The sequence below is a fragment of the Ranitomeya variabilis genome, chromosome 7, assembly GCF_051348905.1.
Source record: "Ranitomeya variabilis isolate aRanVar5 chromosome 7, aRanVar5.hap1, whole genome shotgun sequence".
Lineage (NCBI taxonomy): Eukaryota > Metazoa > Chordata > Amphibia > Anura > Dendrobatidae > Ranitomeya > Ranitomeya variabilis.
Window position 1 is genome coordinate 80864444 of NC_135238.1, and position 16901 is coordinate 80881344.

The window sequence follows — 16901 nt, forward strand, 5'->3', positions numbered from 1 at the left end:
AATAGCACGAACTGAAAGTCTTATCATTGCCTCGTCTCCCTTCAGGCGACGCTGATGAGACTTGTAGTCAGCACCCGCCATCTGTGTGTCGGGTGAATTAAATACAAAAAACGGCGTGGGGTCCCCCTTAATTTTTCTAACCAGCTGAGATAAAGACGACGGCTGGGGGCTGTTATTATTCTGGAAAGGGGACAATAGCAATAAAGGCTCCCAGCCTATTAATAACAGCCCACAGCTCTCTGCTTTGGTTAATAAGAAGAGGGGACCAAAAAAAATGCTGTGGGGTCCCCCTAATTCTAATAACAAGCAAAGGCTAAACAGACAGCTGCACACTGATATGAATACGCTGGGAAGGGGCCATGGATATTGACCCCCTCCCAGACTCAGAACATCAGCCCTCAGCTGCCACATGTTATCCATTAGATGCTCCAAATCTGACACTTAGCCTCGGTTCTTCTTATTTTCCCTGGTGCGTTAGCAAGTCAAAATTAATAAAGATGTACACAGATAAAAGTCCTTTAATTAAAAACAAAAAAAAAAAACACTCCCTGACAACTGCACTCTTTTACCCATTTATTAAACCTAAAAATAAAAAAAAAGCAAAGTAATCCTCACCTGTTCGCCGTTAATCCATAATGATGAGGTCTCATGATGATCCCCAACTCTGCTATGGATGGTTTGGTGAGCAGTGACATCACAGAGCTTAGCGTGAGAACGCGGCGGCAGTGACGAGCGGTAACGTCATTAAGGTTACCGCAGGTCACAGGCAGCAGTTCCCACAGTAAGCTCTGTGTGAGCCAGCCTATGAACTGCTGTAACCTTTGGTGTAGCATTTTAGAAGTGTCCTAACAATTACAGGCCTAATCATCTATACCGTAACACATCAGACTTCTCTGGAATAGAGCTCAGAAATTAACAATAATAAATAATAATAAAAACCACATTTAACAGTATCTTTATTAAGCGCTTACAAAAATGAAACAACTGGTCACAAGACAGCCACAAATAAGAGAAATCATTCTTCATCTTACAAGAATCTGGAAGCAAGGTATGGAATAATAAAGTTCTTAAAAAGTCATTTTCTTTTATCCGGAGCACCCTCTACATCCACAGTGTGTGCATTCAATAATACGTCCCTGCAACAAAGAAACGAGAGTTATTCCACACGGCACATCCCATCTAGGAGGAGAGCCCAGCTAACCATCTTTCCAGTATTATGCTTAAACACGTAATGACATCCACTGTAAGACCCCACTGCCATAATTACCCACAACACAGTCCCAATACAGTCAATGAGGGCAAATAGGAGGAACAGGAAAAACAGTATTTTCTGTTGTGCGCATAGAAAACGGTCAGACACCATGGCCCCTACTAAACAACAATGTCTCCGCCATAGTCCTGCACCCCCTCAGTAATAGCACCCTATATAAGATGTACTAATGTACGTACTGTCTGGATTTAGGAAGAATATTATGCAAACACCATTTAGGCCTGAATTAGGTGGAAAGTCTGTAGTTAGAGCTAGCTATAAACTCAATGTCACACACAGACGATACAGCCATGGGGTCTGGTCCCCCCTAACAAACTGCACCATGAAAGCCGGGATGCTGTTAGCTTGGTGACTGAACCTGAGTTGTCCATATTACTCTTGCGGAAAATTGGCGCTTATTACATTTATTAAAAAATAAAAATTCCATTAATAGCTTAAAGGGAACCTATCACCCCGTTTTTTTCGGTATGAGATAAAAATACTGTTAAATAGGGCCTGAGCTGTGCATTACAATAGTGTAGTTTGTGGACCCCGATTCCCCACCTATGCTGCCGAAATACGTTACCAAAGTAGTCATTTTCGCCTGTCAATCAGGCTGGTCAGGTCGGATGGGCGTGGCTTCTTCCCCCAGATATTGCGTAGTTTTCCGTTGGTGGCGTAGTGGTGTGCGCATGTCCAAGGTCCCCAATCCTGCACGGGGGGGGGGGTGAAAATAGCAGCGATGTCCGTTATTCCATTGGTGGTCGGTGGGCGCGGCCATCTTCCTTTGGCCGCGCGTGCGCAGAAGCGGCGCTCTGCTGGCCGCGGCTTCAGGAAAATGGCCGCGGGATGCCGCGCGTGCGCAGATGGAGATCGCGGCGGCCATTTTCCTGAAGCCGCGGCCAGCAGAGCGCCGCTTCTGCGCACGCGCGGCCAAAGGAAGATGGCCGCGCCCACCGACCACCAATGGAATAACGGACATCGCTGCTATTTTCACCCCCCCGTGCAGGATTGGGGACGTTGGACATGCGCACACCACTACGCCACCAACGGAAAACTACGCAATATCTGGGGGAAGAAGCCACGCCCATCCGACCTGACCAGCCTGATTGACAGGCGAAAATGACTACTTTGGTAACGTATTTCGGCAGCATAGGTGGGGAATCGGGGTCCACAAACTACACTATTGTAATGCACAGCTCAGGCCATATTTAACAGTATTTTTATCTCATACCGAAAAAAACGGGGTGACAGGTTCCCTTTAATCTCAGCCAAGAATTTTAGATTGGTGGAGACCTGGCGTCCAAGACTCCTGAATGTAGGGGCTGCGGCTCCTTCACAACGACGTCCACCAGCATGTGGCTGTGTGCAATACTACAAATTAGCCTTTTTAAGTGAAAGTTCTGCTTCGTTGTTTCACTGATCAAGGGAATCCTATCTGGAATGAATGATAAATTGGTGTCCTCTGCCTGCAGACACTGCAGTCTGCACCTTGTGTCCAGTATTGCTGGCCAGTTCCATTCATGTGATTGAGGCTGGGCAGCGATACCAAACACGGCCCGTGGAGAGGATCAATAAGGAAAAGGGATGGAGGCTCTCCGGCCACATGTACCAGAAGATCATTCAGCCAAGGCCCTGATATACTCATGTAATATGCTGGAGCTCTTACCACTTCAAGTTTGCCTTTGGGGACACGACAAATACAATTGGTTCCAAAGTTTGTGTCCCTGGTCTGTATACAGCGCAGGCAGCACAGGTTCTCATAGCCTTGTTTTTTCCACTTAGCAATAAGGTTCTTGTCAGCGTAGCCTTCCCTAATGCAATAATCGTAAAGTTCTAGAAAAACACAGAAAGCAAGCACACTCAGATTAGTCAGACAGGACTCGAGACCATTTTTTTTATATTAAAATGTATGTAAATTATTTCTATGAAATATTTTGTATAAAGACTTCATATTACCATCTTGGTATTGTGAACAATATTAGGTCAGTACATCAGACTGTGTGCCCGGAGGTCAGAGCAGCTTTTCTCCATCTTCCCAGATAAATTAAATCAATGTAAGCACAGGTTGTGATCACTATCGGTGTGGCCTATCAAATGCACATCAACAGCACAGTGCAAATACCCCTGATATGGTACGCACTGCCCCCCAACCTTGGTGTTAGTGGGACGAGGAGTCTGACACTAATCTACAGCTTACATGTAAAGCCTACCCCTCCCATACATATCAGACTAATGTCCGCCAAACATGCAGATATCGGACGGTTCTTCGACAGTCTAATGTGTATGGGAGCCCTAGTAAATTAATTGTTGGGGAAAATATCGATCTGGCATGCCTAATCTCAAGACTGCAGATGATATTGTCTCAAAGCCATCGGCAAACATGTCAGCTGCTCTCCCATGCACAGGAGTGCATGGCCGAAATAGAGCTCCTGTGTATGAGAGAGAGGGCCGAGATTGCTGTCTGCAGAACACCATCTAATGTGTATTACCGGCTTGAGTATTTGCTCAGCAAACGTTTGATCTATCAATGCACAATCACAGCCTCCTAAAGCATAATGCAAGTAAAGGACACCTGTACTCACCTGACTTCTGTTTGGAAGTGACGGTCAGTCTTTTGTTATTTGTATACATAGTCTCTCTGACTGAGCTCTCTGCCCCTCAGCCATAGGCATTTTTAGTAACTACAGGATCCTACCTTCCCATATAAATGTAGGCTTCAGCCTACGAGAAGATTCACATTAGGCAGGTTCCCAGCAACGAGAATCGCCTTATCGTGGCTGCCGGGTACACATGAATTGGCCAATTTATGCACTAAGCATTCTCAATTTTTCCAATTTTCTAGAGCAGTAGTGCAATTGAAATGTCATATTTCATGCTTGCTTGCTATAGCGCTACAGAATGCTACTTTATTTGTTGCTTTGCAAATACAGGACATTGCAGTCTAGGTCTTCTCTTGCTCATACTCCTATTATGTGACAGTGGCACATGCCATAACCTGCACTTTCGGTGCTATTTGTACCCATTTTATTTAGTGTATTTTCCCAAAATTGTGTTGCAGGACAGTGGAAACATACAAGTTGCCTATACTTACAATTTACATGGTAAGTTTAAAAACGAATGTTATGTCCAGAAACAATACCAGCGCATACAGTGCAAATCTGCAGATTAAAGTCATGCTAACCTGCCTTATTGTAATAGCGGATACAGAGCGAAAATTACCTTATGTCCTCCCTGCAGACGCTTGCTTCCAGTCATTGTGGCAGTGCAGGGAGCAGTTACAGTCACTGCTGACAATACAAGCTGTAATTATTCCCTGGCACATTGACTGACAGCCTGATCTGCAGCATGCGTATGCAGCGCTGTCAGTCATTGTGCCAGGAAGTGATTACAGCTGCACTCACTGTTGTGAGGAGCGATGGCCGTAAAAGTCCCAAGCAACGCATCAATGAGTGGAAGCAAATGGCTACAGTGAGGATGTAAGTTCATGCAGCCTAACGTAATTTTAATGCGATTTACCTGAAAGTTGACAAACTATCTGCAGCTACGGCCTTATTCAGAAGTCCGTGATTTTCCTCATACATAAAAACAGACTGGTAATCAGTGTTTTGGATCTGATTTTCATCAGCGTTTTATCAGTGATTCTTCACTATCAAACACAAACTCCTATCCATCACAATGTTAACCATGGATGTTAACCGTGTGTTGTCAGTGATTTTCACGGACACATATTTCTATGAGAAATTTTGACCTGTGACTCAGATCAAAAGCAAACAATTCTCTGTGATTTTTGTTTTGCAGAAACATGGTCCACAAAAAAACATGCACATCTGAATAGCACCCTAGACTTTAATTGGGTACATGCTCGGTTTGTGAAAAACACAGATAAAACACGTGGTGACTCAAGGACGTCTGACTTGAGGCCTAAATAGCGTCTTAACAAATGACTTAAAGAATCCATATTCAGTGGCGACATATTTTCTAAGCAGATATTACAAACAAAAAAAGAAAACGTTACCTCTGCTTATCGCTTTCCTCTTATAGAACAGGTCAAATATATAGCGGGTTTTCTGATGATGGATGCGGAAGATTGGCCACAGAGATTCCACCTTCCTCTTTCCTTCATGAGGGTCAGTTTCAGCTGGTGATAATCAGGAATATGAGGATTATACACATTTCAGCATGCAGTCAGGCATCTGTGATGCAAAATCAATTTCTCATTTCTTATTCTATGTATTTTGCTCGGAGTTCCACTTTTTCTAGCTCTAGTAAAGGCGCTTATAACATTCTCATCCCATTGAAATCACCAGAAAATGGCAACTTATTTAGATTATATGAGTAACATTATGGCACAACGTTACGAAACAGGGTATATCCTAGTCCTGAATCTACATATTTTCAAAAAACCCTCTCACCTTCTCTCATTTTCTGATCCAGTTCATCCAACGTTGGTTCTATGAGCTCCCAACCATCTGGAGGAGGCTTCCTGCTTCGCTTGACTTTAGGCATTGTAATGACAACCTAGATGATAGATCATTTAGATTTAGATTTTGGACAGAATGTATCTGGAAAAGATGGTCTGGTTTAAAGTAAACACAACCTGATTTTTGGGCAATGTTCAGCAGCTTTCTAATATAATGTGTCTGGCAATTTCTCACCATTTTCAAAATCTGACTTGTTGTCAGTGAATAGACAATCATTGCTAACATTCAGAGGCTGAAAACAGATCTACAACCTGAAAGCCACCCACAAGTTGTGTAAAATGTAAAGAAAACAAGAAAGCAAAGATATGGAAATCACCGATAGCCATTTTTATTCACAACACAACATAGATCAGAAGGTGGAAGTTAGATATTTTTTCATTTCAACCGAACAAAATTACCTCATTTAGAAATTAATGGCAGCATCAAATCTCAAAAAAGTTGGGACCAAGTTAACAAAAGGCTATATGATAAAAAAGAGAAGAAAAGTATGCCCATAAAGTGGGAACACCCAGACTGAATAAAAAGTGTTTTACAATTTTTATTATTATCAATAGCAATGTCAAACAGTGATTGCACACAAGACACAACAAGGATTAAAAACATTTAAAAACATAGTGTTGACCGCTCTATAGTCATGCTGTATAATATAGGCAATGACTAACCACAACAGTTTCCTGAATGTTATATACTCCGGCTAAAGGCGCACATATTTAAGCAAGTAAAGAGTCATAGCATATGTGTGTATATATATATATATATATATATATATATATATATATATATATATATATACAGTGGGGCAAAAAAGTATTTAGTCAGTCAGCAATAGTGCAAGTTCCACCACTTAAAAAGATGAGAGGCGTCTGTAATTTACATCATAGGTAGACCTCAACTATGGGAGACAAACTGAGAAAAAAAATCCAGAAAATCACATTGTCTTTTTTTTAATCATTTTATTTGCATATTATGGTGGAAAATAAGTATTTGGTCAGAAACAAAATTTAATCTCAATACTTTGTAATATATCCTTTGTTGGCAATGACAGAGGGCAAACGTTTTCTGTAAGTCTTCACAAGGTTGCCACACACTGTTGTTGGTATGTTGGCCCATTCCTCCATGCAGATCTCCTCTAGAGCAGTGATGTTTTTGGCTTTTCGCTTGGCAACACGGACTTTCAACTCCCTCCAAAGGTTTTCTATAGGGTTGAGATCTGGAGACTGGCTAGGCCACTCCAGGACCTTGAAATGCTTCTTACGAAGCCACTCCTTCGTTGCCCTGGCGGTGTGCTTTGGATCATTGTCATGTTGAAAGACCCAGCCACGTTTCAACTTCAATGCCCTTGCTGATGGAAGGAGGTTTGCACTCAAAATCTCACGATACATGGCCCCATTCATTCTTTCATGTACCCGGATCAGTCGTCCTGCCCCTTTGCAGAGAAACAGCCCCAAAGCATGATGTTTCCACCACCATGCTTTACAGTAGGTATGGTGTTTGATGGATGCAACTCAGTATTCTTTTTCCTCCAAACAGGACAAGTTGTGTTTCTACCAAATAGTTACAGTTTGGTTTCATCAGACCATAGGACATTCTCCCAAAACTCCTCTGGATCATCCAAATGCTCTCTAGCAAACTTCAGACGGGCCTGCACATGTACTGGCTTAAGCAGTGGGACACGTCTGGCACTGCAGGATCTGAGTCCATGGTGGCGTAGTGTGTTACTTATGGTAGGCCTTGTTACATTGGTCCCAGCTCTCTGCAGTTCATTCACTAGGTCCCCCGCGTGGTTCTGGGATTTTTGCTCACCGTTCTTGTGATCATTCTGACCCCACGGGGTGGGATTTTGCGTGGAGCCCCAGATCGAGGGAGATTATCAGTGGTCTTGTATGTCTTCCATTTTCTAATTATTGCTCCCACTGTTGATTTCTTCACTCCAAGCTGGTTGGCTATTGCAGATTCAGTCTTCCCAGCCTGGTGCAGGGCTACAATTTTGTTTCTGGTGTCCTTTGACAGCTCTTTGGTCTTCACCATAGTGTAGTTTGGAGTCAGACTGTTTGAGGGTGTGCACAGGTGTCTTTTTATACTGATAACAAGTTTAAACAGGTGCCATTGCTACAGGTAATGAGTGGAGGAAAGAGGAGACTCTTAAAGAAAAAGTTACAGGTCTGTGAGAGCCAGAAATCTTGATTGTTTGTTTCTGACCAAATACTTATTTTCCACAATAATATGCAAATAAAATGATAAAAAAACAGACAATGTGATTTTCTGGATTTTTTTGTCTCAGTTTGTCTCCCATAGTTGAGGTCTACCTATGATGTAAATTACAGACGCCTCTCATCTTTTTAAGTGGTGGAACTTGCACTATTGCTGACTGACTAAATACTTTTTTGCCCCACTGTGTGTGTGTGTATATATATGTATATACAGGTCCTTCTCAAAAAATTAGCATATAGTGTTAAATTTCATTATTTACCATAATGTAATGATTACAATTAAACTTTCATATATTATAGATTCATTATCCACCAACTGAAATTTGTCAGGTCTTTTATTGTTTTAATACTGATGATTTTGGCCTACAACTCCTGATAACCCAAAAAACCTGTCTCAATAAATTAGCATATCAAGAAAAGGTTCTCTAAATGACCTATTACCCTAATCTTCTGAATCAACTAATTAACTCTAAACACATGCAAAAGATACCTGAGGCTTTTAAAAACTCCCTGCCTGGTTCATTACTCAAAACCCCCATCATGGGTAAGACTAGCGACCTGACAGATGTCAAGAAGGCCATCATTGACACCCTCAAGCAAGAGGGTAAGACCCAGAAAGAAATTTCTCAACAAATAGGCTGTTCCCAGAGTGCTGTATCAAGGCACCTCAATGGTAAGTCTGTTGGAAGGAAACAATGTGGCAGAAAACGCTGTACAACGAGAAGAGGTGACCGGAACCTGAGGAAGCAGTGGACTGAGTCTGGTGTGGAAACATCCAGAGCCACCGTGCACAGGCGTGTGCAGGAAATGGGCTACAGGTGCCGCATTCCCCAGGTAAAGCCACTTTTGAACCATAAACAGCGGCAGAAGCGCCTGACCTGGGCTACAGAGAAGCAGCACTGGACTGTTGCTAAGTGGTCCCAAGTACTTTTTTCTGATGAAAGCAAATTTTGCATGTCATTCGGAAATCAAGGTGCCAGAGTCTGGAGGAAGACTGGGGAGAAGGAAATGCCAAAATGCCTGAAGTCCAGTGTCAAGTACCCACAGTCAGTGATGGTGTGGGGTGCCATGTCAGCTGCTGGTGTTGGTCCACTGTGTTTCATCAAGGGCAGGGTCAATGCAGCTAGCTATCAGGAGATTTTGGAGCACTTCATGCTTCCATCGGCTGAAATGCTTTATGGAGATGAAGATTTCATTTTTCAGCACGACCTGGCACCTGCTCACAGTGCCAAAACCACTGGTAAATGGTTTACTGTCCATGGTATTACTGTGCTCAATTGGCCTGCCAACTCTCCTGACCTGAACCCCATAGAGAATCTGTGGGATATTGTGAAGAGAAAGTTGAGAGACGCAAGACCCAACACTCTGGATGAGCTTAAGGCCGCTATTGAAGCATCCTGGGCCTCCATAACATCTCAGCAGTGTCACAGGCTGATTGCCTCCATGCCACGCCGCATTGAAGCAGTCATTTCTGCCAAAGGATTCCCGACCAAGTATTGAGTGCATAACTGAACATTATTATTTGATGGTTTTTTTGTTTGTTATTAAAAAACACTTTTATTTGATTGGACGGGTGAAATATGCTAATTTATTGAGACAGGTTTTTTGGGTTATCAGGAGTTGTATGCCAAAGTCATCAGTATTAAAACAATAAAAGACCTGACAAATTTCAGTTGGTGGATAATGAATCTATAGTATATGAAAGTTTAATTGTAATCATTACATTATGGTAAATAATGAAATTTAACACTATATGCTAATTTTTTGAGAAGGACCTGTATATATATATATATATATATATATATATATATATATATATATATATATATATATATATATATAAACACTGCATATGTGCACATTTAAACTAGTCGACCAATTCACAGTATCATATTTGCCATTGGTTGGGACAAAAAACAAAACTAATGGGCCATCAAAGATGGATCAAAAAGTAATATCAATAAACGCCTGAATCCAGTGGCATGGGAGAAACTTCGCCACTAATAGATGGCATATATAGGATCATAGATCAAGTTTGTTTAAGAGTCCCTGCATTTCTAGGACCCTAAAAATGCAAGTACCCATGTAGGGAACAATATGAACAAAAATATAAAACCATACAGAGCCCATATCCACCGAATAGCAAGGAGAGGAAGACCAGAACTCAGACCCAGCAATAAGGAGCCATGTGAGCTGAGAAAAACAGGAGTGGGTGAGCACCCCACACGTATCGCCACAACTATATGAGAGGACCTGTGTGGTAATCATCAGTATCTGATAGGATATAACTGTACCACCTCCAAGATACTGATAATTACCGCACAGCTCATCTCATATAGTTATGATATCTATATATATATATATATATATATATATATATATATATATATATATATATATATATATAATTGTCTAAGGGGTACTTCCGTCTTTCTGTCGGCACTTCCGTCACGGATATTCATTCGCTGATTGGTCTCGCCAGCTGCCTGTCATGGCTGCCGCGACCAATCAGCGACGGGCACAGTCCAATTAGTCCCTCCCTACTCCCCTACAGTCAGTGCCCGGCGCCCGCTCCATACTCTCCGCAGTCATGGCTCACACAGCGTTAATGCCAGCGGTAACGGACCACATTATGCAGCGGGTAACTCACTCCGTTACCGCCGCTATTAACCCTGTGTGACCAAGTTTTTACTATTGAAGCTGCCTATGCAGCCTCAATAGTAAAAACATCTAATGTCAAAAATAATTAAAAAAAACAAACAAATCATTATATACTCACCTTCCTCCGCCATTCCGACGCTCCGGTCACAGGTCCATGCAAGCGGTAGGTTCTGGTGCTAAGGTTGGTGTGCGACAAGGACCTGCCATGATGTCACGGTCATGTGACCGCGACCTCATCGCAGGCCCTGCGCGAGAAGGACCTACCGCGACGTCATCACACCCACGGACCGGAAGCTGCCGCCTGAACCGAACACAGGCGACAGAACTACAAGGGGCCCCTTTGGAAGGTGAGTATATGTTTATTTTTTAACCTGTGACATACGTGGCTGGGCAATATACTACGTGGCTCTGTGCTGTATACTACGTCGCTGTGCAATATACTACGTGACTGGGCAATATACTACGTGACTGGGCAATATACTACGTGACTGGGCAATATACTACGTGACTGGGCAATATACTACGTGACTGGGCAATATACTACATGGGCTGTGCTATATACTACGTGACTGGGCAATATACTACATGGGCTGTGCTATATACTACATGACTGGGCAATATACTACATGGCTGGGCAATATACTACATCACTGGGCAATATACTATCTGGCTGGGCAATATACTACGTCACTGGGCAATATACTACGTGGCTGTGCAATATACTACGTCACTGGGCAATATACTACGTCACTGGGCAATATACTACGTCACTGGGCAATATACTACGTGGACATACATATTCTAGAATACCTGATGCGTTAGAATCGGGCCACCATCTAGTAGGAGATAACCGTCCCGCCTATATCATAACTATATGAGAGGAGCTGTGTAGTAATTATCAGTAACTGGGAGGCGGGATGGATATCTCTTATATCAATATGAGAGGAGCTGTGCGGTAATTATCATCTGGTAGGTGGATGGTTATCCTTATATCGATATGAGAGGAGCTGTGTGATAATCATCAGTATCTGGGAGGTGGACAGTTATCTCCTATATTATATCTACACGAGAGGAGCTGTGCAGTAATTATCAGTATCTGGGAGGCAGGAGCTGTGTGATCATCCTTGTATCCTTAATACATGACGATCACATTAGTAATTTCAGATTCCATCATGTTCATTTACACTTTAAAGGGAACCTGTCACCCCCAAAATCGTATATGAGCTGCGGTCACCGGCATCAAGGGCTTATCTAAAGCATTCTGTAATGCTGTAGATAAGCCCCCGATGTAACCTGAAAGATGAGAAAAAGAGGTTATATTATACTCACCCAGGGGCGGTCCTGCTGCGGTCCGATGGGCGTCGTGGTCCGGTGCCTCCTATCTTCTTACGATGACATCCTCTTCTTTGCTTCCTGTTACGGCTCTGGCTCTGGTGTACTTTGTCTGCCCTGTTGAGGGCCTCTCTGACCTTTCCGGCGTCTGCGCACTGCAGTACTTTGCTCTTCCCTCAACAGGACAGACAAAGTACGCCGGAGCCGCGGCAAGAAGACAAGAAGAGGACGTCATCGTAAGAAGATGGGAGGCCCCGGACCGTGACGCCCATCGGACCCAGACCGCAGCGGGACCGCCGCTGGATAAGTATAATCTAACCTCTTTTTCTCATCTTTCAGGATACATCAGGGGCTGATCTACAGCATTACAGAATGCATTACAGAATGCTGTAGATAAGCCCCTGATGCCAGTGGTCTTAGCTCACCTTCGATTTTGGGGGTGACAGGTTCCCTTTAAACACCAGACCGGACCCGCCATTACTTTGCCGCAGAATACAATTGAATCCCCCTGTATAAAACGGTACAGAAAAGCAGCCAACCTACCCGCTCCACCAGGTAAACAATCCTCCTCAGTCACTACACGGTACTACACTCGCCTCCTTCCCGATCACAGTACTGCACCGGAAGTAATCCCCGCTCCACTTCCGGGTCAGCGCGCACTTTGTCCGTCACTTCCTGCCGGGGTCTTCCTGGCTGCCCGGTCTCTACCTGTTACGTTACAATTGCCCGCGGTCACATTTTCCGCCCTGTGCCTTATTCCGGGCGCCTGACGGGTCTTTGCCGGCCACATTCTAGACAGAACACGGGCGCGCTCTGCCCAAGGCCGGAGGAAGGAGCGCATTACGTCAGAAGAGCTGTCCTGGGCAGTGCCTGTCTGCAAATGTCACATATATGGTTCCTACGAATTGCTGTGTGTAAAATAATGGTGCTGTTATTTTAGTTTCCTTATTAAATATATGCAGTGATGTAGGAGTGCCATCATTGGGGGAATATGCGGCTGTCTCGGTAATACGGCGCGGCAGGCAGCGCTAGGACAGGCTTCCGGCTCAGGGCCCTTAGGCGCGTGCCCATCAAGTTGTGGGAAAGGAAGAGGTAACGAGAAGAAGGGAGATAAGATGCCGAAAGGAGGTGAGGACGAGGCGGCGGCGGGCATCCGTGTGTCTGCGGGGATGAGCGTGTGGCGGAGAGCAAAGATGGGGACGAGCACACTGCTGACAGCAGGACAACGGGGGAAGGCGCCACAGTCACAGCTACAGGGGGGACAGTCAGCATGGAGGAGAGGGCCCTCAGTGATGGATGGGAACAGTCAGCATGGAGGAGAGGGCCCTCAGTGATAGGTGGGAACAGTGAGCATGGAGGAGAGAGCCCTCAGTGATGGATGGGAACAGTCAGCATGGAGGAGAGGGCCCTCAGTGATAGGTGGGAACAGTCAGCATGGAGGAGAGGGCCCTCAGTGATAGGTGGGAACAGTCAGCATGGAGGAGAGAGCCCTCAGTGATGGATGGGAACAGTCAGCATGGAGGAGAGGGCCCTCAGTGATAGGTGGGAACAGTCAGCATGGAGGAGAGGGCCCTCAGTGATGGATGGGAACAGTCAGCATGGAGGAGAGGGCCCTCAGTGATAGGTGGGAACAGTCAGCATGGAGGAGAGGGCCCTCAGTGATAGGTGGGAACAGTCAGCATGGAGGAGAGAGCCCTCAGTGATAGATGGGAACAGTCAGCATGGAGGAGAGGGCCCTCAATGATGGATGGGAACAGTCCGCATGGAGGAGAGGGCCCTCAGTGATAGATGGGAACAGTCAGCATGGAGGAGAGAGCCCTCAGTGATAGATGGGAACAGTCAGCGTGGAGGAGAGAGCCCTCAGTGATAGGTGGGAACAGTCAGTGTGTGGGAGAGAGCCCTCAGTGATAGATGGGAACAGTCAGCGTGGAGGAGAGAGCCCTCAGTGATAGATGGGAACAGTCAGCGTGGAGGAGAGAGCCCTCAGTGATGGATGGGAACAGTCAGCATGGAGGAGAGAGCCCTCAGTGATAGGTGGGAACAGTCAGTGTGTAGGAGAGAGCCCTCAGTGATAGGTGGGAACAGTCAGCATGGAGGAGAGAGCCCTCAGTGATAGATGGGGACAGTCAGTGTGTAGGAGAGAGCCCTCAGTGATAGATGGGGACAGTCAGCGTGTAGGAGAGAGCCCTCAGTGATAGATGGGGACAGTCAGTGTGTAGGAGAGAGCCCTCAGTGATAGATGGGGACAGTCAGTGTGTAGGAGAGAGCCCTCAGTGATAGATGGGGACAGTCAGCGTGTAGGAGAGAGCCCTCAGTGATAGATGGGGACAGTCAGTGTGCAGGAGAGAGCCCTCAGTGATAGATGGGGACAGTCAGTGTGTAGGAGAGAGCCCTCAGTGATAGGTGGGAACAGTCAGTGTGTAGGAGAGAGCCCTCAGTGATAGGTGGGAATAGTCAGTGTGTAGGAGAGACCCTCAGTGATAGGTGGGAATAGTCAGTGTGTAGGAGAGAGCCCTCAGTGATAGGTGGGAACAGTCAGCATGTAGGAGAGACCCTCAGTGATAGGTGGGAATAGTCAGTGTGTAGGAGAGAGCCCTCAGTGATAGGTGGGAACAGTCAGTGTGTAGGAGAGAGCCCTCAGTGATAGGTGGGAACAGTCAGCATGGAGGATTGAGCCCTCAGTGATGGATGGGAACAGTCAGCGTGGAGGAGAGGGCCCTCAGTGATGGATGGGAACAGTCAGCATGGAGGAGAGAGCCCTCAGTGATAGGTGGGAACAGTCAGCATGGAGGATTGAGCCCTCAGTGATAGATGGGAACAGTCAGCATGGAGGAGAGAGCCCTCAGTGATGGATGGGAACAGTCAGCATGGAGGAGAGAGCCCTCAGTGATGGATGGGAACAGTCAGCGTGGAGGAGAGGGCCCTCAGTGATAGATGGGAACAGTCAGCATGGAGGAGAGAGCCCTCAGTGATGGATGGGAACAGTCAGCATGGAGGAGAGAGCCCTCAGTGATGGATGGGAACAGTCAGCGTGGAGGAGAGGGCCCTCAGTGATAGATGGGAACAGTCAGCATGGAGGAGAGAGCCCTCAGTGATAGATGGGAACAGTCAGCGTGTAGGAGAGATCAGGTATATGTCGCCCATTACATTCTGATTGCACACTGGTGACCGTACCTCCGCTGCCAGTGACTGAGCAGTGATGGCTCCTCCCCCGTGATTGGTGCAGCAGATTGGTGCTGACGGTCGTCTGTGTGTCCAGTAATCGGGGTTGGCCCCCAGGGTGCTGAGCGCTATGTGACCTGTAGAGTGTGCTGTGTGGTCACACGTCTGTCTCCGCTCAGGGTCTGATGGGAGGACGGGACCACCAGCGCTCGGCTCTTAGGCTTTCCTCAATGTCCAGTGTTGGAGGAGAGGGGAACACAGTGTGTGGATGGAGCCGAGCCTCTGGGCTCCTGTTCCTTCTGTTTTGAGCAGGTTCCTTTAGTCTGTGAATCCCATTTGTTCTGTACAGTGCTGAGATCCAATGACTGTCTGATATGAGCGATTATGGAAGTGTCCTGTAACTGAACGTGTTATTTCCCCTAAACCAGCGGTGTGAACAGTGACATATCTCTGGACTTATCACTAGTACTGTCCTGAGGTCCTGTAACTATTAGAGATGATTATTGCCCCCACACGGACACTATAGTGCTGGGGGATCTGCTCGGCTGCTGATGCGTCTTTACTTGGGTCCATAACTGTATTATCAAATCTGAAATGGGAAATGAAAGCGGGAATTTGTGAGGGGGATGCATTTGGCACATGATGGACCCCGCTGACAATGGCCGCCTGTGCTGTTCTGTTTGGGGTATTTCATACACTTCTGGTGTCCATCATTTATAATGGAATAGAACAGCTGGAATTCCTAACACACCTGAGAGCCTAGTGTTCCAAAATGCCATAAATTGTACTCAATTGTCTGAAGACCTTAGATAGGGTTGTCCGACCCCGCCGATCGGGCATAAGGTGTGTGGAGCCTCCTGACTCCCGTGAGATGACGTCTGGGGACAGAAGAAACAGAAGATCAGAATGTAATCTCCCTTTAATCCTTTTGTTCGGTGAGGGGGTGGGTGGACGATGCTGGCAGTGGTGCTCTCAGAGAGCAGGAGCGCAGCATGATTGACAGCTGCACCAACCCATAGAGACTAATGATATGGCTGCACCTGTCTTCTGCATGCCGGCAGCCCCAACGTGTGGGAAAGCTCACAGTATATAGTGACACTCGCCTATCACATATATCACATCTTTCACTGCATATCCAAAGTCTTTCACCGGTCAAATAGGTGTTCACTACGGCCGGGCCAGTCCTGCCCCATCTGCCAGTAGCATGCCCACTGAGGAGTGGCAGTGATCTCTGATCCGGTCTCACTCTCTCCTCCCAGATCATTGCACCCCGCGGCTGCTTGTGAACACTGTAACTTTGGGCCTGTGCAGTGTGACCTCAGGTCTCTGGCATGTAGCTAGAGGTCTATGTACGAGCGTGCCTGAGGACACTACTTTCCCAAGTAGCCGCAGGATAGAAGGCAAGCATGGGGCTGGATCAGTGGCCACAGGGACGCCTCAGTGGGCATGCTGTTGACAGACGGGGCAGGACAGGTCTGGCCGCAGTGAACGCCTTTTTGACTAGTCAAAGTCCTTTGGATATGTGGTAAGAGAAGTTTGATTAGATGGATATCACTATATACTGTGAGCTTTCCCCAAACAGTGGGGTTTCCAGACCTTAGACCTCACTCAGACATCCGTGTGTATTAATTCTTCACAGATACAGCGCGGACCCATTATAATCTACGGTGCTATTCACATGTCCATGTTTTTTTCTCAGACCATGTGACCTAACAAAACTCATGCAATCGTTATTTTTTTTCTTCTGGTGTACTGATGAAAAGCAACAATAAGTCTATGGGTCCATGAAAAACACGTGCATCC

At 45.8% G+C, this 16901-nt stretch overlaps 2 protein-coding genes across 3 annotated transcripts in view; one reads left to right on the plus strand and one right to left on the minus strand.

The window, feature by feature from the left end:
* Positions 1-939: 939 nt before the first annotated feature.
* BUD31 (BUD31 spliceosome associated protein) lies at positions 940-12751 on the minus strand. 2 transcript variants are annotated; one of them, XM_077275369.1, is made up of 5 exons: positions 12480-12751; positions 5665-5770; positions 5268-5390; positions 2919-3085; positions 940-1136 (listed from the first exon to the last, which is right to left on the minus strand). In XM_077275369.1, exons 2-5 carry the CDS (start codon positions 5756-5758, stop codon positions 1086-1088), a joined length of 435 nt encoding a protein of 144 aa, XP_077131484.1. In that variant the 5' UTR covers positions 5759-5770; positions 12480-12751; the 3' UTR covers positions 940-1085. The 2 variants fall into 2 exon arrangements, with proteins under 2 accessions (XP_077131484.1, XP_077131485.1); XM_077275370.1 differs by lacking the exon at positions 12480-12751 and adding an exon at positions 11934-12037.
* A 175-nt stretch (positions 12752-12926) lies between these two features.
* The window catches only part of PDAP1 (PDGFA associated protein 1), a 29640-nt gene continuing 25665 nt past the window's right edge, over positions 12927-16901 (plus strand). The window contains exon 1 of the mRNA XM_077275368.1: positions 12927-13064. Coding sequence (XP_077131483.1) covers positions 13052-13064 — 13 coding nt within the window. The 5' untranslated portion in view covers positions 12927-13051. The remainder of the gene's footprint in view (positions 13065-16901) is intronic.

Excerpts from the sequence above, each read along its gene's own strand:
- BUD31 (XM_077275369.1), bottom strand. The coding sequence starts at position 5,758 with ATGCCTAAAGTCAAGCGAAGCAGGAAGCCTCCTCCAGATGGTTGGGAG. Across the intron at positions 3,086-5,267 it reads GAGGAAAGCGATAAGCAGAG|AACTTTACGATTATTGCATT; the intron begins GTAACGTTTTCT and ends GTGTTTTTCTAG. Across the intron at positions 1,137-2,918 it reads CCAAAGGCAAACTTGAAGTG|GGACGTATTATTGAATGCAC; the intron begins GTAAGAGCTCCA and ends TCTTTGTTGCAG.